Source organism: Lampetra planeri, chromosome 1, assembly GCF_965212315.1.
Source record: "Lampetra planeri chromosome 1, kcLamPlan1.2.h2, whole genome shotgun sequence".
Taxonomy (NCBI): Eukaryota; Metazoa; Chordata; class Hyperoartia; order Petromyzontiformes; family Petromyzontidae; genus Lampetra; species Lampetra planeri.
Genome location: NC_136107.1, coordinates 23,642,734 through 23,670,270, shown reverse-complemented (window position 1 = coordinate 23,670,270; position 27,537 = coordinate 23,642,734). Strand labels below are relative to the sequence as shown.

The following is a 27,537-nucleotide window of genomic DNA, read 5'->3' as shown; positions in this document are numbered from 1 at the left end:
GGGGAGAGTGAGGAAGGAGGATGGGGGTGGGTGGGGGTGGGTGGGGGTGGGTGGGAGGTAAATGTCCGATATACGTCAGTTTCCCGAGGGTGAACTTTCCGTGCATTGCACCTCCCTTACTGATCTCATTCTGTCTTGCGCACTTTGGTGGCGTTTTTGGGCCAGAGTTGATCAAACCAACGCATGAAAAAGCCACATATATGTAGCTGGTTACCGGTGTGCGGCTTTATCTCGAAATGTCTTCGTTTTGTTAGCAGTAACTCATAACGGTTATAGATCTTACAGGAAGCACCATAGTTTTTTAGTCGAATGTCTCGAATAAAGGTAACGATATTCGTTGTTTTTAAACAGCTCTCGTAGGGGGACGGTTCAGCGGATTGGAATCCAGATATCGCCGTTAGTTCGATTCCATTCTCCAGGCATGGCAGTTAAAACAACGGGGTGATTTTCTTCAATTCCATTCCTACTCCCCCCTTGCCTCTATCCGCCCAGCAGTATAAATGGTTTCACCACAGTCAATCGACAGGCCGTGCCTGGTAAGATAAAATGTGGGTATGCCCACTCACTTCTTTCCAGATGCCAGATCATCATGGAAGAGTAGACCAAACGCTCTGTAGAGCTGCCTTCAGTGGGGAGGTCATTCCGTCACCATTGGCAGTAAGCAAGCGAGGCAATTTCAGGGGTTTACTTTCTGAGAAACGAGGGCAAAAATATGGCACGTGGTTACCTTGACCGCCGTGCTGTTTGTAGTCCGTGCGTGCCAATCAGCGATTCACTGAAATTCCACTAGAAATGCAAAATATTTCCAATCCCCTGACTTTTGGAAGTAGTATTCTAGCTGGAAAACCGGTTCCCGGTTGATCTTTTATCGTTTAACAACCCTAGTTTTGGCATCGCTGCTGTGTGTGTACGTATATACTGGACATCTGGACATCAGTGAGAAAGAGCTGTATAGCTCATTGGATGCCCCCAGTATAAATAAATATTCTGATTCTAATATGCATTTGTATACATCGTTTGGTTTGTGAGACTCCATTTCCTGCGTGTGTCTTCTTTGTTTGTATGATGTGCATGAATTATTGTCGGAATTGTTATCGTGTGTGTCATCCCTCTGGGATCGATAATATGAGAATGTCATTGGTGGTCATCCTATATAGTGCTGGACATCTGTGAAAACGAGCTTCATAGCTCATCGGATTATGATAAAGATTTCGAGAGTGTCCCTAAATATGGGAATGTCGAATTTGCCAACGCGTCTGCCAGTAGAGATAAGTGCTGCTCTAGAACTCTGCTCTTATGAGCATAGGCATCCTTTACTCTCGTTGAATTCACCTATTCCATTGGAGCAAACATCTGAATATTCCGTAAAACGTTGACGTCAAGGCAGTAATGACCTTCAAACCAACGTCGCAGTCCTCTCTACTTACAGGTGCCCTTAGGAGCTCATATATAGTACTGTAAGCATGTTTTCATACGTAGCACATGATAACTGTCATATAATGGATATAAATATGTTCACACCTCCGATGAGCACGGTTGACTACGTATGGTGCAAAATAAGTTCAACATACGAAGGGTTAGTGAATGAATATGTACAAATGTTCAAGCGTCACTCTGTGCTCATGCATTAGCTCTAAGACGTGATTTGCTAATGTTCCTGGAAGTGGCCAGAACTTTCCAGTTAGGGTTTGGTTGTTGAAACTAATGGTCACGATTTGTGTTTAAAAGCAGGGGCGGTTTCTTCATTAGGGCGATTGGGCGACGCACCACCAATGTCATTCAACCACAGAGTCACGCTAGCCGTCACTGTGCCTCTGGATATAGTCCAATCAGCGTCATGCTACGTTCTATGGAGTACCGCCTCTTTTTGGGCGATTTCCCTCCAGCTGAGAATCGCCACGAGTGGTCCCATAGACTTACATTCAAAGATGCTTTTTTTCGAACGGGGGCGCTGCAATGCATTCTCTATGGCTTCCGGGAGGGCTCGCCCTAACGTGCTTACGTCATCATACGTGCTTACATCATCATACGTAAGCACGTTTCATCCAACAATATAAATTGTCGCCACCTAGTGGAATCTTTAATAAAAGAAACTTGAGTGGTTTGTTTTAATAGTGAGTATAGAAACAAACAAGATGTATTGTAAGAGTCACTTTATTTTTCATTAATATTAAAGAAGTGAAGTTGTATTTACATGCTTAAGCTGTTAATGTATCCATTGCATGGGTGGACCTTATCCTTATCAATCATCCAGACATTTGCCCCCCCTGAGAGATTTTGCAGGAGCCGCCACTGTTTAAAAGTTTAACGAAGTATGGCTTTAAATGTCATGCCTTACAATCAGTTATATAATATGTGCATCAACGCGTTAGTTTCACCAAAAAAATTTGGCACCATGCCGTGTGCCATACAGTATGTATTTTCAGACAGACCTTATTGTGATACAAATGTACGTGTTAAAACAATAACAACATATGTCGCGCTAAAACTGAAGCCTTTGGTAAATCACAGTGCCCTGAAAGGAATATATATATATATCAGTAACCCTTTGGCTCATGGCCTTTCTTCATAGAATCGATATCACTGTTTTAGAAATGTGTGTATTAACAAATCAAATACTGTACACTGTAATCAATTAAAATGTCGTGGTTAAAAGTGTCAGATAGATGCTGGATTTTACCAAATGACTAAATGACTTAATATTGAAATACACAGTGTTACTAACCAAAGCAGAATCCAACTCAGGGAATGGTTATAAGACATTCACCTTAAGCCTGCTGCAATAATAAGGCTTGGGTGGACATACTTTAAACCGTCATGCAAAACACGTTCCTTCGGAGTGGGCAGGTAGGAACTTGGTTGGACAGTGCATTCGTGCACGACAGACAGACACATAATCCCTGGTGGGCAGTGTGGAACCTGTTGTTCCTACCTGTATAAAAGATAAATTGACTTTAGGGAGCCAGGCAGCCAGCCAGGTAGCCAAGCTCCCTTAACTATCGGCCCCTCCCCCTTGCTTAGGCACCTCCCCTTACCCCCCCTCCCTTAGGCCCCTCCCCCCTTAGGCCCCTCCCCTGACCAACCCCCATATCCTTAGGCCCCTCCCCTGACCCCCCCCCCCCCCCATATCCTGAGGCCCCTCCCCTGACCCCCTTCCCTTAGGCCCCTCCTCTGACCCCCCCCCCCCCCATATCCTGAGGCCCCTCCCCTGACCCCCTTCCCTTAGGCCCCTCCCCTGACCCCCCCTCCCTTAGGCCCTTCCCCTCTCCGTACCCGGCAGTAGGTCTCCACCAATCAAAGAGCTGTTTATATTATATATATATTTATGCACGACAGACAGTCAGACAGACAAATAATCCCTGGTGGGCAGTGTGGAACATTGTTCCTACCTGTATAATCCTCTTGTCAACAGATACAGTAAGGCATTTAACATGCAGTGAGCATATTGGCCTAAACCCAGTGGGAATAATTGCACAAACACACATTTTTACAGACTGATAGTTGAACAACACACTTAGCCATACGTAGATAGAAAAACAGCATGATTCTGACACAAATACTGAATAAACAGTACGCTGCACAATATAATAAATTGGGAGTTATTTTTAAAAGAGACAATTTTAAAAGACGGTGAGAAAAGTCCTGCAACGTCTCTCTCCGTGACGGATCCCTATTCAAATGAGTGTGTTGACGGTACAGCATAGGGGTTTCAAAATACAACGGCAGATGTTTTGGACCAATGTTTACATGATGCATTTAAAGAAGTTCATAAATAATCCGCTATATAAGCGTAAGTTAATACGAAAGATGGTAAACATTTGAGATCTGCGAGTACAACAACATCATGCTGTGACTTAACGATTGACCAAATTCATCTATTCTCTGAACTATCATCACATGCACTATAAGTATAGATGCTTACATTCAAACCATGCTTTTAATATTACATGATAAGGTCTTAGAACCACATTACATGGAACCCTGGAATTTATACCGAGGATTAAATAACGCATTCATTAATGTAATTTTACTGAGGCTTTAACAGAACGTGGATTTACCGATGACCATGAACGACACATTTTTGACAAGCGCCACTTTTGCCGTTTAATGTTTGTGCGTGTGACGCCACCTTGTGGTTTTACAAGACCAATATGAAGTCATTTTAATTGTAACGCTGGTCTACAGCCAAAATGCTTCCGAAATAAATGTAGTCCAACTTGACTAATTCTGGGTCACTGAGGATCAAAATGATGCTTAAAATTGTTGCTTGGCTCTAGTTTTCAAGCTATGCTGCTGGGTCAGTATATACGACCCTTGACTTGGGAATGGCGGAGGATAAGTGAGTTCTAAAGGGAAGGGATTTAAATTTAAACCAGAAATGACTAAAATACATCTTTAACTGGATCTATGAATAAATCTATGACTGGGTTTGGACAGTACTTGCTAATAATAGAGGTGTTTTGGGTTAGATCACGTAAATATAAATGTGTCGTTAAAACCCTCCACCACCCGACACAGCCAACTAGAAAGGGTTGTCACGTAAACAGAACGTGGCCAATTCGTCACTAGTACAGCACACCGGTTGTGTGTTGGAGAGCCAAGCCACACCATTTACAATCCGAGTACGACGTTTCGCCAGTAATTACAACCAGCTTCATCAGGCGACAGCCAGATTTGTGGAGAAGTCCACCTGTTTCGTTCCTGATATAGAGGCGTAGAGGTGGTGACCACGCTTGTGCTCTTGCATAAAGTGGTGGTGGCGGAGTTAATGAGTCAACGCCCATTATGCGAGCCTATTGAACTTGTCCTTCCTGTCCACTGTATGTATTAAAATAGCCCTACCAACGGTAATCCCTATAGAAGTATGGTGGTCTGTATAGGCATGCGTTTAAACAATGTATTATTTGATGATTCGCTTCCACGCAGCACTAAGTCGGTAGCTATCCGAACAGGTAAATGTATTTGTATTTCTTTCGATTTAGATAGATTCTCTAATTAGTCTTGGCTAGTAGTAGCTATAGTTTTGCACAAAACTTCAACATTATCAAAATCAATTGAGTGCCCTTGTTGGCATGCGTGTTCTGCTACTGCTGACAGTTGTATTTGGGATAATTTTAATATATATTTGGTGTTCTTTTAGTCTCATGCTGATCATTCGTCCTGTTTGCCCAACATAGCATTTGCCACAAGTGCAGTTAATCCTGTACACACCTTCTGTTGATAGCTTCGGTAATACATATTTTGTACCATATATGAATTTCTGTATTTTATGTGTAGGACTCGTACTCGGGTTGTCTTTCCATTCGCTTTATTCACACTTAGAGTTCACCTCCTCATCATTACCGCTCCGTGTCTCCCCGTTCGCTCCGTTCCACCGTCCGTCATTAACGACACTCCCTGTCTCCCCGTTCGCTCGCTCCGCTCCACGATTCCGCTCCGCTCTCTCTCCGTCTCTCCCAAGGTCCGTACACTCCTCTTCTACCCTACTCTCTTCTCTCTCTATCACTGTTACCGTACTCTCTGCTCTCTTATCACTGTTACCGTACTCTCTGCTCTCTTATCACCGTTACCGTACTCTCTGCTCTCTTATCACCGTTACCGTACTCGCTGCTCTCTCTATCACCGTTACCGTACTCTCTGCTCGCTCTATCACTGTTATCGTACTCTCTGCTCTATCTATCACCGGCCACCATCACTCCAGCTTCAACCAAGACTCCCGTCTCTACGTTACGCTATCCTTTTATATCCACACCAATCAGTCCCAATCAATTATCTCCCCCCCCCCCCCCGCTTTACCACTCGCCCCCGGGCCCCCAGCCTCACATGACTTTGTTATTCCTGCCGGAGCGGCGCCAGTCATTAAGCACTCACCCTCTTAACCAATCACCGGCCTGTGTCCCCCAGTTACCCCTAACACCTGTCGCGACTCTTAACGGCGTCTCCCTCACGCCCAACAACAACAACACCGTCCTCAAATACCCCCCACTGTACACTGCTCTCTTGCATAGCAACAGCACAAGAGAACGCGTTGCGCGCCATATTTCAAGTCCTACATATGTACCGTGCCAAATCTGACTCGGATGTTTTGTTTTTCCAAACATCTGGCTAGTTTATCAGTTACTCCCGCAATGTACGGTATTCTGATCGTTTTAATTACTTGGGCAGTTTCAATGCTTTTGTTATTTTATTTGGTTTTGGCATGCAATTCCCTGTTGATTTGTGCATCATTGTAACTGTTTAATGTTTTAGTTTTCTTATTTTATTATTTCCCTTCTATGTGACTTTACCGAAAGAACCAAGAAGATCATTGTAACTGTTCATTTGCAGCACTTCTTGAACTTGTTCAATTTCACTTCTCAGACTGTCACCATCTGACACTTTCTTAGCCCGATGAATGAGCGTCTTGATAAGAGCAGACTTCTGTACAGGGTGATGGTGTGACTGTATTCAAATAGGCGTCAGTATGCGTTTTCTTTCGGTAGACACTGTGTTATTTTACCATTTTGACCCCGTCTGAGCAGAATATCCAGAAATGTTAGAGTTCTGTCAGCTTCCACTTCCATGGTGAACTGGATGGATGGGTTTTGCGAGTTGAGATGATTTCGAAATTCGTTAACTGTATCTTTGCCGTGTGACCAGACCACCAATGTGTCATCCACATATCTAAATCGAGCAGAGGGGTTTAGTGTGCTTGAAGCTATTGCTTTTGTTTCAAAATCTTCCATTTACAAATTCGCTATCACAGGAGACAAAGGGGAGAGCCCATTGCTGCTCCTTCCTTTTGTTTACAGAAGTCACCTTTCCACAAGAAATAGGTGTTCTTTAGACAGTGCTCAGCTATACTCTTTGGTTCTTTCGGTAAAGTCACGTAGGTAGAAATAAAAAAAAAATCACGACGTTTCGAACGCAACACAAGTGCCTGTCTTCAGGTGAAAATCGCGATAGCCACGATGTCTGCTGCGAGCAGCACGATGTCTGCTGACTTTACCGAAATAGTATGGATTCCTGCAGTCACGAAAGCTTCAAATCAAGAGTGTTCAGCTCGTCTTGGGATATCTTTGGATAAACCTTTGTTCGTTACCAGTGTCGAGTAATTTAATTGACTCGTTGACCGGAACCCTCGTTAATAAAAGAAGTCACATCAAAACTTACGAGAATATAATTCGGGTTAAGCTTAATATATTAAATGACATTTACGAGATGTTCAGAGTTTTTTTTTTTATGAACGAAGAGGTCCTACCGATGTAGGGCTGTATTTGTTTCGTTACGTATTGTGCTAATTTGTATGTGGCAGAGGCTATTGTACTAACTATGGGTCTTAATGGGACACCAGGTTTGTGAATTTTTGGTAGCCCATAAAGTCTCGGTGGTTTTGATGCCCTTGGTTTGATCAGGTATTGCTCTTCCTTGGGAATTGATGACGTGGCAATGATGGCCGTTGTTTTACGTTCCAAGGTTGGGTCTCATTTAATTTTAAGGTAGGTACCTTCATCGAGTAAATTTTTTATTTTATTATTGTAGTCCCTACGGGATATCACATCAGTTGATCGGCCCTTATCAGCAGCAAGAATTTGGATATCTTTATTTGCTCTGAATTCTTTTGAGGCTTTTGCTTCACTGAAGTTGATATTTATTTTTGGCAATTTGCTGTTCTCAATAATTTTGGCATCCTCATGCCAAGTCATCTCAGCTTGATTATGGGGGAGATGTCTAACTGCTGATGGCACTTCAGCAATTATCTCATCGACAGGGATTGTACGTGGGGCAACAGTAAATTTAAGACCTTTAGACAGGACTGAAATCATATCGCTGGATAATTCAACGTTAGTCATGTTGATAACCGTTTTCTTTATAAAATGTTCATTTTTAGTTGAGAGTTGTTATACTCTTTGATTCTTTCGGTAAAGTCACGTAGGTATAAAATAAAAGAAATCACGACGTTTCGGGCACAACAAAAGCGTCCGTCATCAGGTGGGAAAACATGGCCTGCTGCTGAGGCAGACTGTTTTAAAAGGTTTGAAATGGGTGTAGCCCAAGGGTCATAAAGAAGTGGCCGGTGCTAGTGATGTTAATGTGAGAAATTAGCATGTCAGTTACATGCTAGATAGGAGGAGAGCGGCCTCCTCGACGAGGGCACAGAAGTGGCTATGTTAATGTGAGAGATTAGCATGTTCATGCAAAATCGAAGAGTGGTGCAATCCAAAGGCATGAGTGCAACCCAACGGGTGCAATCCAAAGGACATGTGAGCATGAGAGTGCAATCCAAAGGCATGAGAGTGCAATGCAAAGGACATGTGATGACCGAAAGGATGAGATGGTGGGTACAAGGGGCCGAAATGAGGTTTCTCCGCAGGGTTGCCGGGCTCGCTCTCCGTGATCAGGTGAGGAGCTCGGTAATCCGTGAGAGCCTCAGAGTCGAGCCGCTGCTCCTCCGGATCGAGAGGAGCCAGTTGAGGTGGTTCGGGCACCTGGTGAGGATGACCCGTCGGTAGAATCCCCCTGGAACTCTACTGGGCAGCAGCAGCACGTCCCACAGGGCGAACACCCCGAGGCCAGCCCAGGACATGCTGGCGGGACTATGTCGGCCTGAGAACACCTGGGAATTCCCCAAGAAGAGCTAGAGTCTGTGTATTGTAGTATATAGTGTATAGTAGTGTATAGTGTCGTGTATAGTAGTGTATAGTATATAGTAGTGTATAGAGTCTGTGTATAATAGTGTATAGTAGTGTATAGAGTCTGTGTATAGTAGTGTATAGAGTCTGTGTATAGTAGTGTATAAAATATTCTAATGGGGGGCTAGAGTCTGTGTATAGTATTGTATAGTGTATAGCAATGTAGTGCTGGATTCCGTCGCCAGGGAAAGGGAGGTCTGGACCGCCCTCCTCAACATGCTGCCGACGCGACTCTCGCTAGGGACAAGCGAACTGAGAAACGAACGAAGTGTATCGATTGGTGGCTATTGATTCTTCGCACAGCTCATTCAATACTACACAGCCCCGCCCACCTGTAGGCACCGCCCACCCCTCCCAGCCCCGCCTCCTTCCAGCCCTCCTCCTATTGGCCCCGCCCTCCCCCCCGGTTCCGTACCCCCCCCCCGTCCATTCCCACCCCTGACCCCTGACCCGGAAGCGGAAGCGCCGTTTTTCTGTTCAGTCATTGTGAGGCACCGTGGTGTGGGGGGCAAAGAAGGCGGCAGACGCAAATTCGAGTCAACTTTCAAGTTTCGTTCGCAACCGAGCGACGTAATCCAGTCCGCCATGAAGGAGGCAGCGGTGGCCAAGCCCGCCAAGAAGAAGGACAAGGAGAAGGCCAAGGTGGAGGACGTTGAGATGAAAGACGCGGCGGATGGTGGCGAGGCCGTGGCGCCCGCGGACCCCGTGCGGACGCAGAAGGAGACGGACGCGCTCGCCCTGGAAGGTGCGAGAGACCCCGTTGTCGTCCCTTGCTGTGCGTGTTGTGTGCCATGATATGTTGCCTTGCCTCGAAGGCGGCCTAACGTACCCCCCCACCCCCTTCGCTCCCGCTCCCCGGTTGGCATCGCGCGGGTGATGTCGAGGCCTGGGTAGGTGTGGAGTGGCTACGATTGGCAGCAGTAGGGTCGTCTGATTAACAGCATCGTGATCTTAACAGTCGTGCCATTGTTGTGATTAGGCTCAAATTATTGTTTTGATATCCACCATCAACAGTGTCATCGTGATTAACAATAGTTGTGTGAATCTACGTTCAGCATAGTCATTGTTAATTGTCAGCTGCAGCAGCGTTATTATCTAAAGAATCGTTTTCAGTCAATAATTGTCAACAATCATCGTCCGAATCACCATATGCCCCGAGTGGCCTTTAGTGAGGCCACTGACGTGCGGACCCCGACAATACACAAATGTGAAAACACCCCCATAATCGTACTGTCAAACCCCCCCCAATGGTTTAAAATGTGTGGCGGCCCTCACACTAATGATGTCTTATCGAAAGTGGCCCCCACTCTGAAAATGTATTCTCTTGGACCATGTGATAACGGATTTGTTTTGTTGATTAACTATATTGAATTTTGTAATCTGGATTATTCAGTTTATCCCTTATGAAGGTATAATCATTGCATTTCTCACCATTGATTTACTTATATACGTTTTTTTACCAAGTCTATACTCCGGTGTACTATCGCCGTCATTAGGAATTCTCACAGCAATGTCACGCCATGTATCTTGAATGACCGTGCAAGTGATTATCTGAACTTGTGCGAAACACTAAGTGGCCATTTTATGCATTTGGGGCACAAATTCCCACCAATTACTGTGACAGTTAAACTGATCATCAAACCAATTAGACAGTGATTTAATTTATGAGCTGGAATTGAAAATATATTTTTGTATGTCATTCGTGACCAAACTGACACAATTTAGTACACGAGAGAATTCAGTACAATAGTCTGAGAACCTCAGTGGGGTGGGATCTTGGTGGCATTGACTCAGCACTCCAATCGTGAGCTGTGTAGCCTCCTCCCCTTTGCTGCTTTTAATATCTTGAAGGTTTTTCATAACATAATTTATAAGTGAACTTACTTTAGGAAAGTATACTCTCTCTCTCTCTCTTGATGCTTAGCTTTGGCCTTTATTGTTGATGTGGTGTTCACACGCTGGATGTGAGTGTTGTAAATGTGAATGCAGAGTGGTCAGATCCAGAAGACATCATGCAACCTGTTTTTTGTTGGCACCAGTCTTTTGTGGCTGAGAAGGCTTTTTTTGTTTAATATTTCGTCATTTAACATTTAATGTTTTTTTCCCAGTTACGACTTAAAGGTAATCTTACTTTGTACCCCCTGGAAGTAGTTTGATTAGCATAGTGTAAAACGTGGAGTGTACAGTACTTTACCGTTCATCTGGAGACCTGGCTGCAATATTAGGGACACAAACATTTGGTGGGTATGGTCCTAACCAGAAAGCCTTAAGTTGCAGCCTCAATGAAGTACTCTGATGCATCATGCTTTTCCGAAGTCTTAAATGCTAACATTAAACTTTGTGTGTGTGTGTGTGCCGGTATAACGTCTTCCTCAGACCTGAAGGAACAGGTACGGCAGATCGAGAAGTCGGTGTCAAGCAAAGAGCCGCGCTTCGTGCTGCGTGTGCTGCGTGCCTTGCCCTCGACACGCCGCAAACTGAACGCACATGTCCTGCGCAAGGCGCTCGCCGGGTTCTACACATCCAGCGGTGCAGCACCTGCCCGTGACCTCCTCCTCACCTTCTTTGATGAGGTTTGCGTCATCCTCAACACTGCCTCCACGCGCCTTCACACGTCTTTGCCTCACCCTTGTTGTGTTTTTGATAGAACATCGTTTAGCACTGATGTTTGGTAAACAAATGTGGATGGTTACCTAAAATTGCTTAGGTGATTGTTTCTTGTAACGTGTTCTGCTTTAAGTGAAAAACTAAAGGAAAAGTTCAAGAAAGCTGTTTAATGCAAGCAGCTGCTTGTGGTGTTGATTTTTTAAGCATGAAGAAAGTAAAATGCTCCGCCTGCCTAAGTTAGTTTTGGGCTGTGCTTAATGTCCATTGGTGGCTTAGAGCCAGTAGTGTCGATTCGAAATTCCTTTGGCAAAGAAAAATCTTTTCATAGGGTAACCACAATTTAATTCTACGGTGTATGGATCCAGTAAAAAAAAAAATTCTAAAAGCGTGTTAGTGTCGATGTTGATTGTTCACTTATGGGCAACAGCTCCATTGTTTTCTTGGATGCAATACGTTTGTGTTAAGTGTTATCATTTGCAGCTGCATTAGGTCAGATGGATTACAGGTGCTGTTTCTTATTGGCAGCAGCCTTATAGGTTGCCTAAGTGTTAGGTTCTGGCACTGCTAAGTGGGGGTCTTACCTCTAAATCCTTTGTGCTCCTATATAAATCATGACTTAAGCCATCACTCTGATCATCCTCTTGTTAAACTTCTAGTTGGCTTGTACATTTCCTTGTCTTTTTGGTATGTGTTCTGTGCAGCCAATGGATGCGGAGGGTGAGGTTACGTTCCGACCACGCACGGGGAAGGCGGCAGCACAGCCCCTGCTGCCTGAGACGGAGACATACCTGCAACACCTGTGCGTGGTGTACCTGCTGGACAGCAAGCGCTACGACGATGTGAGCTCTCCAAACCGCACATCCTCCACACACTGCTCAAATGTAACTTGTGGTATGCTTGTAGCTTGATATGCGTGTAACTCAAAGTTTTATTCATGTAGGTTGAAAATTGTGTACTCATAGCTCACAGTATAATTAATATAGATCAGACTTCTTAGATATTCAAATTGAAACTGATTTATCAAAAAGAAAGTTCTTTAAAACATTATTTTCCACACCAAGTATTGTCTGAGGCTGGAACATGTTTACGTAGATGTATCTAAAGACAACATTCCTTGCATTACAAGCACTTGGCACATCCCCAACCAATGCATAGCACACGTACAACAAATGTATACATTGGTTAAATTTAAGTTTCGGTGCTACCTGTTCATAGATTTAACTGATGTGCTACTCTCTTAAGTGTTGAAGCTATTCATCAATTAATCTATAGTGGCTTGTGTTTCTTGCACTAATAAGGATTTGCACTTTCATTTCGGCCAAACAGGCCCAAAAGTGCTCCGACGACCTCATGCAGAAAATCGCATCCCAGAACCGGCGCACTCTAGACCAGTTGGCGGCACGTTGCTACTTCTACCACTCGCGTGTCTACGAGTTTCTGGACAGGCTGGACTCCATCCGCAGGTGTGGCATGCGAAACCACGCAAGGTTCTGGCTCACATGATTGACTTTCCCCTCGCCGTGTGACCTGTATTGAACATCCCGTCGCGTTGTCTGCACATGGCAGCTTTCTGCAGAGCCGGCTGCGCACGGCCACGCTGAGGCATGACACAGATGGGCAGGCCACTCTGCTCAACCTGTTGCTGCGCAACTACCTGCACTACAACCTGTATGAGCAGGCTGGAAAGCTCGTATCCAAGTCGCTTTTCCCTGAGCAGGCAAACAACAATGAATGGGCTCGCTATCTCTACTACACTGGTGAGTACATCCTCCTGCCAGATGAACTACCACCTTCATTATTAGCAGTGCCTTTGAACAGACATATAGCGGACCATTGCCCGATACGTTGTGTTCTGCATTTTGTTATGCTGTAAGCATGAGTTATCATAACAGTGTTGTGGTGTTGCCAATATGTGCTACAATCACTGTTTTGCATAGTTTAGATGTTGAGATCCTACGTATCCAATGATCGCTTCCACTTCACCATTTAAAAAGAGCTCTTAACAAGTAAGAATAAAGTCTTCCGTTTTGTTGGTGGAAATAGGAGGCTTTATAAACTGAAGGAAAACATTTAAGCGAGGCAGAAACCTTTTGTGGTCTTGCACGCAAATCGGTTGTTGCTGTTTTTTTCTGTGTGGCAGGGCGCATCAAGGCCATCCAACTGGAGTACTCAGAAGCACGGAGAACTCTGACCAATGCTCTACGTAAAGCTCCACAGCACACAGCCGTGGGCTTCAAGCAGACAGTGAGACATTGCACATTAAATCGTGGCATGAACCCATCCACAGGGCAGTTTTCACATGTTACTACTGGGCTCTTACATTCTTCCACTTTTCGAGATGTCAGCTTTGCACGTGTGTATGGGGGAATGGCAATGCTATAGTTCTTGCACTGGGCTTTGATCCTGGCATCCTGGGTTTGTTTCCTTACCATTGGCACTTGGTATCTGAAACTGGGTCTTCCTAGGTCTGTTCAGTATTAAATCAATACTAAGTGCACTGTAAACAGCATAGAGGAGGCAAAGGTAGCTAAGGGTTGGCCACACCAGATCCTTCTGTGCAGTGATTCATTGAGTAGTTAACTGCTAAAGCACTTGGCTCAACAGTCTTGACGTGTGTTCATGTGTGTTAGTATCTTCATATTCTTACTGTTCCTTCTTGGGACAGGTTCACAAGCTGTTGATCGTGGTGGAGCTACTGTTGGGGGAGATCCCTGACCGTCTGCAGTTCCGCCAGCCTTCCCTCAAGCGCTCTCTCATGCCTTACTTCTTACTCACCCAAGGTGTGTGTGTGTGCGCGCACATGCATATTTAGAAAAAAAATGTGAGCAGATGTTACATAGAATAGTGCAAGTTATAGAGATGCCCCGATTAATGTGGAATAACGTCGGTTTTAAGCCATGTTTGTTGCTTCTGCTAGATGTTTGCATACATTTTCCATTAAAATTTATAATCATGAAAAAGTAAATCTTGATGTTTTGCTCGAGGTAATTAAAGATGGTGTTTGTCTCCCTGGTGCAGCTGTGCGGACAGGGAACCTTTCCAAGTTCAACCAGGTTCTAGAGCAATTTGGAGACAAGTTCCAGACAGACTTCGCGTACACTCTGATTATTCGTCTGCGCCATAACGTGATAAAGACAGGTTTGTTCCAGCAAATCCTTTCAACCACACATCTCTCACTGCATTTGTGCTGAAATACCAATCTGTTTCGCCGCCAAAACATGACTGTAGAGTCTAAATTGCATGGCGGCAAAATCCTAAGCTTATGCCATCTGATTTCACCGTGAAATGGCTAGCCATTACACTCATCAAAATATGCATTTTTTAGGTTTGGATTATGTAAAAAAATGTTGACTAAATTGGACTTTTATATTCCAATTCTATGTGCTCAAATTAATATTACACCACATATGTATGTTGAGCTTCTATCGCACAGTATGTAGCCGACCATGCAAGTGGTACGTGATATTCCAATGTTGATATTACTTTTGATCACATAGGTCTATCGTGTTGGTATTTGGAACGTCACCTATATGCTTTGTGATGAGTTGGGTGTGTGGGCATGCTGTGTGCGTATGCATACAGGTGTGCGTATGATCAGCCTGTCGTACTCGCGTATCTCACTGGCTGACATCGCCCAGAAACTGCAGCTTGACAGTCCTGAGGACGCAGAGTTCATCGTTGCGAAGGTAACATTGCCCTGCTTTGTACAATATTTACACCTGGGATAACATGTATTTAAACCTAATTTTATCACAGGAGGGGCCTACTCTTGCGATTGATGTTATAGGATATTTAATGTATATATGTTGAAATTATTAACAGGTTCCTTCGGAGTGGGCAGGTAGGAACTTGGTTGGACAGCGCATTCGTGTACGACAGACAAATATTCACGACAGACAGACAAATAATCCCTGGTGGGCAGTGTGGAACCTGTTGTTCCTACCTGTATGAACGGTACATAGCCAACCATGCTAATCGGAAGTGCGGGGAAAGGACAACATACTAAACACAAAAACAAAATAGCAGATGACACTATTTTACGTTTATTACATCCCCCAACATGGTAATTGTGACATTTATAGATTGGATCTTAGACAAGCTTCAGTCACTTATTATGAGCATATGGTCCAATATTAGAAAACACGCTCTCATGACAAGATTATACTTAATAATACCAGTGTCTGTTCCATAAGAACTCGAGGTAGATATATGTTTTCATGCTGAGCTGTGATGGTTAATTTTGGTCGAATGGTATTAAGACAAATAGTCATAACAACACTTTCCACAAAGTGTCCCATCGCCCACGTGATGTGTGTGTGTGTGTTCTGTGCGCGCTCAGGCCATCCGAGATGGGGTGATCGAGGCGAGCATCAACCACGAGAAAGGCTACGTGCAGTCCAAGGAGACCATTGACATATATGCAACTCGTGAGCCGCAGCTCGCCTTCCACCAGCGCATCGCCTTTTGCCTCGAGATGCACAACATGTCTGTGAAGGTGTGGTCCAGTGTCTCAACGTTTGGTGTTCTTAAGGTTAAATTTCGATTTAAAGCTTTCGTGACTGCAGGGATTCATATTCTTGGTTCTTTCGGTAAAGTCACGTAGAAGGGAAATAATAAAATAATAAAAATATTAAACAATCAAAATTCTCACGACGTTTCGACTGCAACACAAGCAATCGTCATCAGGTGTGAAATTCACAGCAAAAAAAATTCCACTTTTTAAAAAAATTCTTGCTGTGGATTTCACACCTGATGACGATTGCTTGTGTTGCAGTCGAAACGTCGTGATCATTTTTATTGTTTTATATATTATATTATTTCCCTTCCTACGTGACTTTACCGAAAGAACCAAGAATATTCTTAAGGTTCTTTGGCCCTATGTATATTCAACATCTCTTGCACCGTGCATAGCCATCAGTGGTAATCGGAGGTGCGGTCGCACCAGGCATAGCTGTGTGGCTTGGGCAGATGTTCACTTCAATGAACCCAGAACCTCTTGAGGTCTTTGCTTCTTCACCAATTGTTTTCACTTTGGTTGATGATAATGTATATAATAACGTATTTTATATGTATCCAGGAAAACCTCGCCTAAATATTGAGGCATTAGGAATAACTTGCATTCGGATTTTTTTTTCCAAATTCATTTTAAGCACCAGTTTGTGTATGGAAAGTGGTATACGTGGAATACCAGGGCAACACCCACGCATTGGCATAACACTGAAAAGGTACACAAACATAGCTTCAGCAACCCAATTCTTGCTCTACTGTCATTGTTTGGCTACCTCACAGTTCAACAGTTTTGGGAATTTCACAAAAACCGCATGATCCACTAAACACGTCTCCAAAGCACTGGATCGCAGGTGTGCGTCGCTGTGTCTAGTAACACATTCCTGCGGAGGGAGCTGGTAGGAACGTTGGGTTGCTCAGTCAATGGCCAGTGTCAACGGCGGCGTGGTGTATTCCGCAAATATGGCCGACTGTGAGGGCTGGCACAAGCTAGTGTGAGTAGGTTAAACGTTGAGTTTTATAAGGGCACCACAGGGTGACCAGCCCCTCCCCACCCAGCCCAGCCACACCCTCCCCTCCCCACCTGGCCCTCTCCACCCAGCCTCACCCCTCCCATTTTTGGATGCACGATGGATGGACACAATAATCCCCTGTGGGCTGGTGGAACCAGGTGGTTCCTACCAGTAAAACATTTCTTCTGCAATTATTTACATATCTTCGGTCCAGCCACCAGTAATGCACAAAAACTGCATATTAAAATTAATATTGATACTTATATTGCTATACATAGGTCTATAGGTAATCGATGGACATGTGATGTAGCATCAAGTGATGTAACCAGTTGCTGTTGTTTTGTGCAGGCAATGCGATTTCCTCCCAAGTCTTACAACAAAGACTTGGAGTCGGCAGAGGTGAGATTCATTGCCGAGTGACCTCAGCATGCAGCAAGATTCATCTTTTATTTTTCCTCCACAATTGCATGATGGATGTGCGCGTGGCTCCATACACACTACACATAAGCTATTCAACAGTACTCGTAATTACCCTAAAAATCCACTCTGAGCAATTGTGCTGTTTATTTAGTTTTGTTTTTCCATAGAACAGCATTAGTGACAATGGCAGTGTAAAGTTCTGTATTTATGGGATGATTTGTATCATAGGTGTGCCAATGTTACTATTACCATTGTATTCGTTTAAAATGGTGAACAAAAAATGATAGAGAGGTTACACCACCAAATATTGCATTGGTAGATCGTCATCTCCCCCGAGGATATTCTGTGAAAGGGTTACCAAATATGGGAAACTTATTTGCTAAATTTGCTGGACAATAATAGGTTGCCATTTTCAAGAGTGGAGTGTTGCGTGCCAATGTTAAATGTTTGCAATTATGAATATAAAATTACCCTTCTGAACATCTGATGCCTCTGAGATTAGCGGAGGGGGGGGGATGGGTTTTTGAACAAACTGCAGCATAGCATGTCAAGTAGCTGAGAAATGTGTGGTAATGTTCCTCTTAGGTCATGTTCATAGGTTGAGGTGTGTTGTCTTTGTGTATATTCATACGTGTTTTGCACATTAAAAATGTATACTACGATTGTATGCTGTTTCTTAATGAGTTATATACATTACTTTATAATTCACTGCTGATATTTTCATGTGCAATGTAATATATTTGTATTTTACTACTTGGCTTAAAACATAAGTGAATCTGTATTTGACAGCCTCCAAAAAGAAACCTTGATTGAAGCAATTATGTATTTATGACAAACACCAGCTTTGTTGTAAAAATAATTTATTTTGAAATGGAGGACTTTCCATTTTCATGAAATTGAAATCCAGGACAAAATAAATAAATCCTCAAGATTTGAGTAAGTGGGAGGAGTTAAGCTTGGTATGTAATGTTTAAATTATTCTCTCTAATGGTAAGATGCGAGTTAAAATTGTATATGTCACTGCTTTATTTTTCAGACATTTTTAGAATTTGGTTATACAGCAACAGTTTTATTGCCCAGTATGCGCCGAGATTATGTTCAGATACAGTAAATAGTAACACCATATATAGCTGGAATCACGACGCCCGCATTGTGCACCTTGATTACACCCTGGCAACATGACATCACAAGTCCCGCTTGCTGTCAGTGCATCTGCATCATCAGTGATGTGTTCTTGTGCCTTTCAAAGGCTAAATTAGAGGCATCATGCAACACCACAAGCAGAAGTGTATTTTTTTTAGAGACTTGGTCTGTGCTTTTACCTGCTCATGTGCCATCTACTTAAATTATTTTGTGGGTTCCTATTTGATTTTTGAAAATATATGCATTGCCAGGTGTGTGACGGGTACCTCCTGTATAAGAAAGTGTTGTGTTTACATCCATGGGTTCCTAAAAAAAAAAACATACGTATGAATGTAGGCAACTCTTGTCTTATCCAAGTCACCAAAGTCCCGCTGCATATGAGTGAGCGAGCGAGGTAGGCGGGCGAGGTAGGCGGGCGAGCTGGTAGATGCGCGAGTGGGCTAGGAGCTGTGGTGCCTTGCCGCTGGGCACAGCGTGACACTGGTCATGTTTGCGGCACGTGCCTGTCAGGAGCGGCGTGAGCGGGAGCAGCAGGACCTGGAGTTCGCTAAGGAGATGGCGGAGGAGGACGATGACGGTTTCCCATGAGGGCAGCCTCGCACAACCATCAGCCACCTCATACACCTCACCCCAAACCTCATACAGTGGCTGCCACCAGGGAATGAGTGAAAATACGCCATCGCTTTCATGAGTTATACCATTAACCTTTTTTTTTCTACACGTTTTAAGCAGGGGCAGTGGGACTTTCCCCAAGTAAATTAGACACGTGTATGCTTGGGTTGATAAAAACGTTCTAGAACGCCCAATAACAAAACTAATGTAAAAAGTTATTTTTGGTGGGTCATTTTGAGCTCTTTAAAATGAACATAACTAATGAATTCGTCCAAACAGAGATGTTTTTTTAAGGGCATTGCAAAGTGTGCAGGTTTCAATTAGCGTTGTGAAGGAGCCGAGTCTCATTGGGGACTGCATCATCAGTGGTATCTGGACCTGGCACATGAAATGCACGCTTCAAGCTTTTTTTTGTTTAAATTTACCCCCAGCCCCCTTAACCCCCACGCTACAATACATCAAAAATAAAACTTTAAAGTTGCATGTTAATGACCTTTGTTTTATTGTCTTTAGTTTGTTGACCCACCCCCCGTACCTGTGATTAGCGTTGTTGGCTATGTACGGTACAAAATAAGTTCAACATACATACGTTGGAACGTTATGGTTGCATTTTTTTATGTTTATCCCATGAGCAGCATCTGGTCTGGAATGAAGGTATAATTGGGAAACTAACTGTATTGGAGTGAAATTATTCTTGCCTGATAACAGCTGTTTCACCACTAGGGTGGGCTGGTGGTCAAACTCGGTTGGCCCACTCGTCATACTTTTATCCAGAATGGTTATTCCAAGTCAGAAAAATAACGTTTAAATTCTACTGCCTGATGGGTTCAGTTTAACATTTTACTGCAGTAACTGCAAATATATACAATAAAACTGTTGATGAACATTGTCGAATTTCAGATGCTTCTTTGAATGTAAGGCCTTCGTTCTGAATTATTATGAAAGGCATGGGGGAATGGCAGTGCCATTTTTGGGACAAATTCTGTAAGCCAGGTCTCAACCAGTGTTCATTTCCAATTTGAAGAGACAACATTCCATCACGCGTGTGAATAATGCTGGAATACAACAGGAAGAACATGGATAAGGGCTGTAATCGCAAGAAGACAAGATTGAAACATGGTACTTGTTTTTTTGTTGTACTTTTATGAACGAGTTAAGAAAAGTTCATAAACACCACGTTTTAGTAATAACTGGTACCAGCTAAAACACCGAGAATATAAAGTGTGTTATTGATGAAACAATGATACTAACATGTTGGTGGAGGTCCGTTAAGCTTGGTGAATATCCAATGGTAATCCGTACGGAACACTTTACCAGGCTTAAATGGTTTCAACTGAGGTGGTGTTACATTCATTTTGCTTAGTTTCTGTCAGTAAAAGGGTGACTGGCATGGTGACTTACGCAACTGCTGTGCATTTTTCACATTCTAACGCTGGTATGTTTTGCTCAATCAAATGGGTATTCATAAGTAACTAACATTAATTATAGATACCTGTTTCCAGTACTCATCACACTTATTTATTTGTATTATGAGGCCAGTGGCTGGATCACTGTTTTTAATCCATATTGAATCTGGTTCCGAGAAAGTGAGCCGTATCATCATTTGCTTAATAGGCTTTCAAATTGCAATAACTGGTCAAACATTTTTCTTCTTCCCGTGCGGTTGCCTCAAATGCACTTTTTACAAAACGCGACCAAGAACCCTGAATTAATTGGGACAAAACAATTGATGTTCAAAGATTACACCTGCAATCTTCAAAAAAAAGTCCTACATTCATTTCAGAAGCGAATTTATCCTGCCTGTGTGTCACACACCAACACGTGACTGCTGGAGGAGTCCTTTTAAATGAGATCAAAAATGTCAACCCACGAGTGTTTTTTTAACTAAACGCTTAGAACACTTTTTGATAAGTGGTCTAAGTTGTATAACTACTTGGCTTAAAATTCACGAACAGGGTATTTACAACAAAGATTATGACACGCAATTTTAACCCTTGTATTTTAAAGCGAATTTTGGGGGTGCGTCAATCTGGAGAATGTATTGTCTTCCAGAAAACGTGTTAAATATTTTTTTTTCTCTAGAAGACGGCTATCCAGAGTAATACACCACCCAGAAGACCACCACCAGTCATTCAAAATAATCTTACAAAAGCTGCCTCTCCCTATCTTAAAGCAGCACATTCATAATCATCTTCCAGAAGATGGCTCTCCAAAGTGGTGGATTACTTTTTGGTAGACGCACTTTATTTAATACAATTCAAATTAATATTCCGGAAGACATCACCCATTTTTAAGTGGCGCGTTCATAATTACCTTTTGAAAGATATCTCTCCAGAGTTACAGTATTATGCTGATTAATGATAAGCCTTTTCCCATTGGCCAGTCAGAACTTTGCTTATAACTTTTATTTCTTGCTGTTCCGGGACATTTAACGGATAGTTTTTAAATAACCTCAGTATGCAGAGGCAATTTTGTCATCGTCCATGGACTGCATGTGCTCTAATATAGAACTATATTAGTGCAAAGGGTAATGGAGGAACTTCATAAACCCCAATCCTTACCCAAACACCTACAGAGACAACCAGTTTAACACGTAGGCTTTCGCGACCAATATTCATAATCAACGATTTTGGGTTTAGATCGCGTTATTTATAAATGTGTCGTAACCCTCCACCACCCGACACGGCCAATCAGTAAAAAAGTGTCACATTGACAAAAGACAAATAGTTCACTGCTTTAGCCCACCGGTGTGTTGAAGCGTGAAACCACAACTTTTACAATTTTTTTTGAGTACAACGTTTCGCTGGTAATTGCATCCAGCATCATCGGGCAATTCACCAGAATGGAGACAACCAGTGTGCGAATTTATCTGTGTAACAAAAATACCACGAGCACTTCACTGCCCAAATATTCACATACACAAATCTACCAGTTTAAACTGAACTCAAAAGAGGTGTCGCACACACCTGCCGGAAATAAGGAGTGGAGATTGCCTGCGTGTCTCCATCTGCATGCAGCCTCGCCAATGCTCGTGTGGGGTGGTTCGCAATGGGAGAGTTGGCGGGGGGGTCTGGGCCTCGGTCGAGTGCTGCCACAAATAAGTGTGGTTTCCATGGCAGGGGGAGGGAGGGAGGATGGGGAGGATGTGTGTGTGTGCCTGCATGTGTGGGTGGGTGTGCGTCACACTGCACGTCAGTGTGAGTATGAACTCCACGATGCGTGGGTTGAAATGCACAGCCTCGGCAAGGAGGGTGTCGGGCGACCCTACGTGGTTGAGTGCATGGGGTACGGTCTTGTGCGTTTGCACTGTAACGCTACAAAGCCATCAACTTCGGTTTCAGGCTATCAAGTTCTGGAAATTGGTATCTAATGTGAGTTGTGTCTCGGTTTTAGATGGCCCTCTCTCTCTCTAAAGTGAGTTGCTGGTGCAGTCAAAATTAGAAACGGGCTATCCAAAATAAAAATGAGTCTCTGTGTGTACATCGAGTCGTGAATCCAACCTTGGCAACAGGTTTCAATTCCGAGCCATGGACATCAGTCAAGTGGCCCAATTCAGGTGAATTCAGCCTTACAAGAGGACTGTACCTGGGGCTGTGAACATCAGAACTAGCCAGCTACACATCCATGTGGTGTTAGCTACATTGCCTAATGTACCATGCTGGCCTACATATGTAATACAAACAACACAAGCATCTGTGAGTTCGTATTGTTTTATTTTGCATAGCTGACCTCTGGGTTCTCAAATTTCCATACATACACTATAAAAGGTCTTCGCCAAGCATCCAAGTGCAGGACTCGGTGTGGCTTTTCTGGGTAAATAAGTAATCAATATGTACAGCTTTTACTGGTAGGAACCTCCTGGTTACACCAGCCCACAGGGGATTATTGTGTCCGTCCGTCCGTCGTGCAAGGGCTGGGTGGGAGGGAGGGGCTGGGTGGGGAGGGGCTGGGTAGGGAGGGTGGGGAGGGGCTGGGCGGGGAGGGGCTGGGTGGGGAGGCTGGCACTGGGTGGGGGATGGGGAGGGGAGGGACTGGTCACCCCGTGGTGCCCTTATAAAACTCAACGTTTAACCTACTCACGCCGGCTTGTGCCCGCCCTCATAGTCGGCCATATATGCGGAATACACCACGCCGCCGTTGACCCTGGCCATTGACCGAGCGACCCAACGTTCCTACCAGCTCCCTCCGCAGGGATGTGTTTATGAGATTCGTATGTTTTGGGCCTCCCTATGGGTGTTATGGAGCGAGTGTTTGTTCTGATGCGCTAGACTGTAAAGTGACCCCAAGCCCATGAACTCGCACATCGGCGTTATCGAACCATGCAACCAAGCCGGTCAATGCTCTCAACAGGAATCTCCTATAGCCCCTCTTCAATGAAATAATTTCACAAGATCCACTGCACTTGTCACATACATATTCGCGCTCAGTAACGCTGTGTTCCCATTGATTTCGGGATGAATACAATTTTAGACAGCCATTCAGAAAAGCCACAATGTTCTTAAAGAGGCAATCGTCTACTATAGCAAAACAATATATTGACACACGTGGGTTCCTAGGCATTACTTTAAGGTGAGGCCATCTTAAAGTGGTTTAATGGTTACTGAAGAACACCTTTAGTAAGTCATTAATACACATCTCAGCGGGGAGGGAAGCAATGGGATTCGCTGAGGACTGAGAAATATTTGATGGGAAAGAGAAACGAGGGGGGAACAGAGGTGAAGAAAGAGACCAAGGGACAGGGTTTGTGGAAAGACGGAATGAGAAGAACCTTCTTGAAGGTTCTAGAAGGGACGGGGGGGGAAAGCAGGTGCCATGTGAGCACGGGGCCTGGTTGGCGAGACAGCTTCCGAATTGTGTGTTGCTGGAACAATGCAGTTCCCTAAACGGCTAAACCAGTACTAATGTGGGACTCTCTCTCAGTATAGCACGCAAGTCGTGACATCATACAGGACTGGTTGGCAAATGTCGTCTTCTCTGTTGTAGAATTTGGTGGTACAGCATAGCAAGCAACACATTTTGCGCTATCACAACCAGGGCCGGATGAAGGCAAGGTGGGCTTTAGGGGCCTCCGCCAGCTGTAGGACCCTCCAGAGATGAAGTGAAAAGTTATTTCATTTGTGAATGCTGAATTTTTTATTTGTTAGCCTTGTAAAACTATTTTTTTCTTTAACTTTGTTTTCCTTTTGAAAGCATTACTGGGGTCCTCACAGTACCAGTAGCCCAGGGGTCTACAAAATCTTAATCCGGCCCTGATCACAACTCATATTCTTGTATATTCAAGTGGCATTAGTGTGTATGCATATGTACACTCACTTCCAGCGTGCGCTGTGTGGGCGGGGAGAGGAAGTACACTTCGACTGAAAACCTGCGTGGGTGTGAGTAAGGGTGGGGGTGTGTGTGTGGGTGTATGACGATTATCTGAGCAGGTTTTGTGCCTCCCCTAGGTCGACTCAGCCTAAAATGAGTACTGTATTTGGCGCGGTGTGTAAAAACAGCAGAGCCCTCGTCTGGCATTCCGGCATTCGTAGGTGCTCATAAATATCACTTGCCCCAAGTCTATTAAAGCCGGTACGGGGGATCTTTGTCTTTGTGTGTGCATGCATGTGAACACGTGGGTGTGAGTGGGATGGTGTTGGTTTTATCATGTACAGTGGCCCAGATGTCTTGTGACCCCCATTTATTTTTATAAAACGTAATATATTTTTTAGTAGGGTTTATCTAAAACAGAAAAGTAAAAATATATATAAGGGATCAATTAATTGGGGCTAACAAGACAGGTGGACCACCCTGTACTGTATACGACCTGTGTGTTGGCGTGTGTTCTGGACACATTCCAATCAGTGAGCTCCTCCGGTAGGCAAAACTGCATTGTCTGGGTCATGTAGCCCGCATGCCCAGCCACCGCATTACCCAAGCAGCTTCTGTTTGACCGCATAGAGGGGGGCTAAACGGGCACGGTACAGGGAGGATGTGGAGCTGAGTGGACTTGCCGACCACTGCTACCAGCGGTGTCAAGATCGGCCTCTGTGGAGGAGGCTCGTGAAGGACGCTGCTGCTACTGGGCAGTTGGAGGCAGTCGCCTTCCAGAAACAACGGAGGGCAGAGGAGCGACGCTCACAACAACGAGCTGAACGCCTGGCGGATACAATGGAACAAGCTGGCACAGGTGGTGGTGCATCTACCGGGCATCTCAGTCAGCCAACCCATGGCACCTGCTGGGTCTGCACCGAGACCTCCTGTCGGCCGTGAGCCTTTAACAACTTCACGTGGCCTCAAAGTGCACCTAACCTGGCACAGGCGTCGTGGAGACGTCACTTAATGGCGGGTTAATTGGTTGGCATGTGTGTGTGCTTGCAGTTGATGAGTTGTGTATGTTATTGTGTTTATTTGGTATACTTGTGCTGCACGTGTATCCTTTTTGGCGTTTTGCAGTATTGTGGGGTAATGAGGTGGGACGGTGCGTAATGGATAGTGGCGTTCGGTGAATGTGTGTCTACGTGCGAGTAAGTAGGAGAGAATTGCGCACGTGTCTTTGAGCCTTTTGTCTTTTTTTTTTGACGCGTCGGTGTGGGAAGAGAAGGGGTGGACGGGCTGCGTGATCGGTATATGTTCATGTGGATGGACCAGCGAGGTGTTTTGACGTGCACGCCGTGCACTGCATTGGGCAGCTTTAGCTCCTGATAATGACAGACGCGGGTCATCGTTTCTCTTTCAACTCGGTAAATGTCGCACACTCGGACGGCACAATTTTGACGCGGATGGCATCTCCTCCGCCCATTGTGATGTGGACTGACATGTATTAGGTATTGCCCTGTGAGCCATTCGGGCTCTCGAATCGGGTGCAACCGCAACAAACAACAAACATGAACAAGAAAACATCTGAAAGTGACCAAGTCGGCGTGTGGCCACATCTTCATGGGTTATGAAATGGGTCAGTTTTGTTGCCAGATAAAAGGGTAAAAAACAATTATCATATTTTTTACTGGCAAATGAGGTTCCAATGGTGTAAATGCTTACCCCGAGTTCTCATACTCTGATGGTGCATTGTCTTTGAGTTGTGCGCCTTTTGGCGTCATCTGGTCCAACACCATGTGAGACTAGGCTCTAAGAAAAGCTATCTCGGGTGTGGACCAATCAACTTCAAGAACAGTGCATACATTATCAGAGTTATGTTTTTTGTTTGCATTATGACTGCAGGTATTGTGGTCTATGCAAACATGACTCCTTTAAAAAAATAATGTGTCAGTTTTGTTGCCAGATAAAAGGGTAAAAAACCAATTATCATATTTTTTACTGGCAAATGAGGTTCCAATGGGTGGTTATGAAATAGTCAAGTGTTTGGTGTTGTGGGGACATGGCGAGGTGCAAAATGGGTTGCTTATGGAATGCAAGTGCGTTGTGGACGTGATGAGGGTTGGATTCTGTCCGATTCTTGACTCCCTTCACCGCCCCTCACTTTTCCCCATATTACACCAAAACGCAAGGCTCCCTTGCCATGCGTACCCGAACTATTTACTTTATTTATTCCGGCGGCTCGTGCTCCCACACATTTGCGTTTTGTCGCTGTTAAATGGAGATTGCTTGTTCGCACCTACCTACCTGGGACCTTTCCCTGCGCTCGATTCGCGTGTTTAGTTGACAACTCTTGAAACAACTCGTTGTGCGATATTCACAACAGGACCCCCCCCCCCCGTACTTAGTCTCTGCACTGCTGTGTTGATGGGGGGGGGGGGTCTTTGTTGTTGCTGTGCTCACACACCACGCACCTCCCTTGTAAAATAGCCGGAGAAACTGGCTGACCGGGATCACCACGTGTCACGAATAAAAAAAAACGTTAAGTGCCGGCATGGTTCCAGCTTTATGGGGGGGGAGGGGGGCGAATACGAGCGGCGTGCACGTTCACTCAGTTCGCACGTGGACATCAACTCAGCTCGCACGGGGTGTGCACCTTGATGAGCAAGAACCCATGCGGGTGAAACGGTGCGCGCTGTGCGTGGGCGGAGTGGGTGAGGGGTTGTGGAACTTGTGGGTGGTGTGGGCCGTGTGAGTGGAGACTTTGTGGGTGAACCAGCGTGGGGGCTGGGGAATATGATTATTGTTGCCCCTCGGGTTGTTTGTGGGCGTTGCATTCGTGGCTGGGCACATGCTCGCTGTGGATTAAAGTAACAAAAACGGAAATGTGTGTGCTGTGGTGGTGTGTGTGTGTGCGTCTCTGCTGGTGTGTTCGTGAGTGGATTGGCAGTGCGTGGGTGGGTGGGTGGAGAGCCAGTGAGGTTTGCGTAGCTGCTTGCCTTACACGCGCTGTCGAGTGGGGTGGGGGGGTAGGGATGTGTATGTTGTGTGTGATTTCGAGTACACTGAATGTGGAGGATGGGCGGTGTGTGTGTGTATAAATGTGTATGTGGCAGCGTGGGCGGAGAGAGGGGGTTGTGTTTGTGACGAGTGTGGTTGGAAAGGAGTGGGGGTGTGTGCGTGTGTATGCTGCTGTGGGTCTTGTTGGGCTGTGAAAGCACGTGTACGTGCTTTGAGAGAGGTTTCCATGTAATGTACCCGTAAGTAGAGCG

The 27,537-nt window shown here is 44.7% G+C and overlaps 1 protein-coding gene across 1 annotated transcript; it reads left to right on the top strand.

Moving 5' to 3' along the window:
• The first annotated feature begins 9,122 nt into the window (after nt 1–9,122).
• Nucleotides 9,123–19,862, top strand: PSMD3 (proteasome 26S subunit, non-ATPase 3). Its single transcript, XM_078597247.1, has 12 exons — nt 9,123–9,417; nt 11,049–11,245; nt 11,981–12,118; nt 12,606–12,742; nt 12,846–13,036; nt 13,420–13,523; nt 13,945–14,059; nt 14,298–14,417; nt 14,862–14,965; nt 15,619–15,774; nt 17,147–17,197; nt 18,872–19,862. Exons 1-12 carry the CDS (start codon nt 9,258–9,260, stop codon nt 18,947–18,949), a joined length of 1,551 nt encoding a protein of 516 aa, XP_078453373.1. The 5' UTR covers nt 9,123–9,257; the 3' UTR covers nt 18,950–19,862.
• Nucleotides 19,863–27,537: the final 7,675 nt, after the last annotated feature.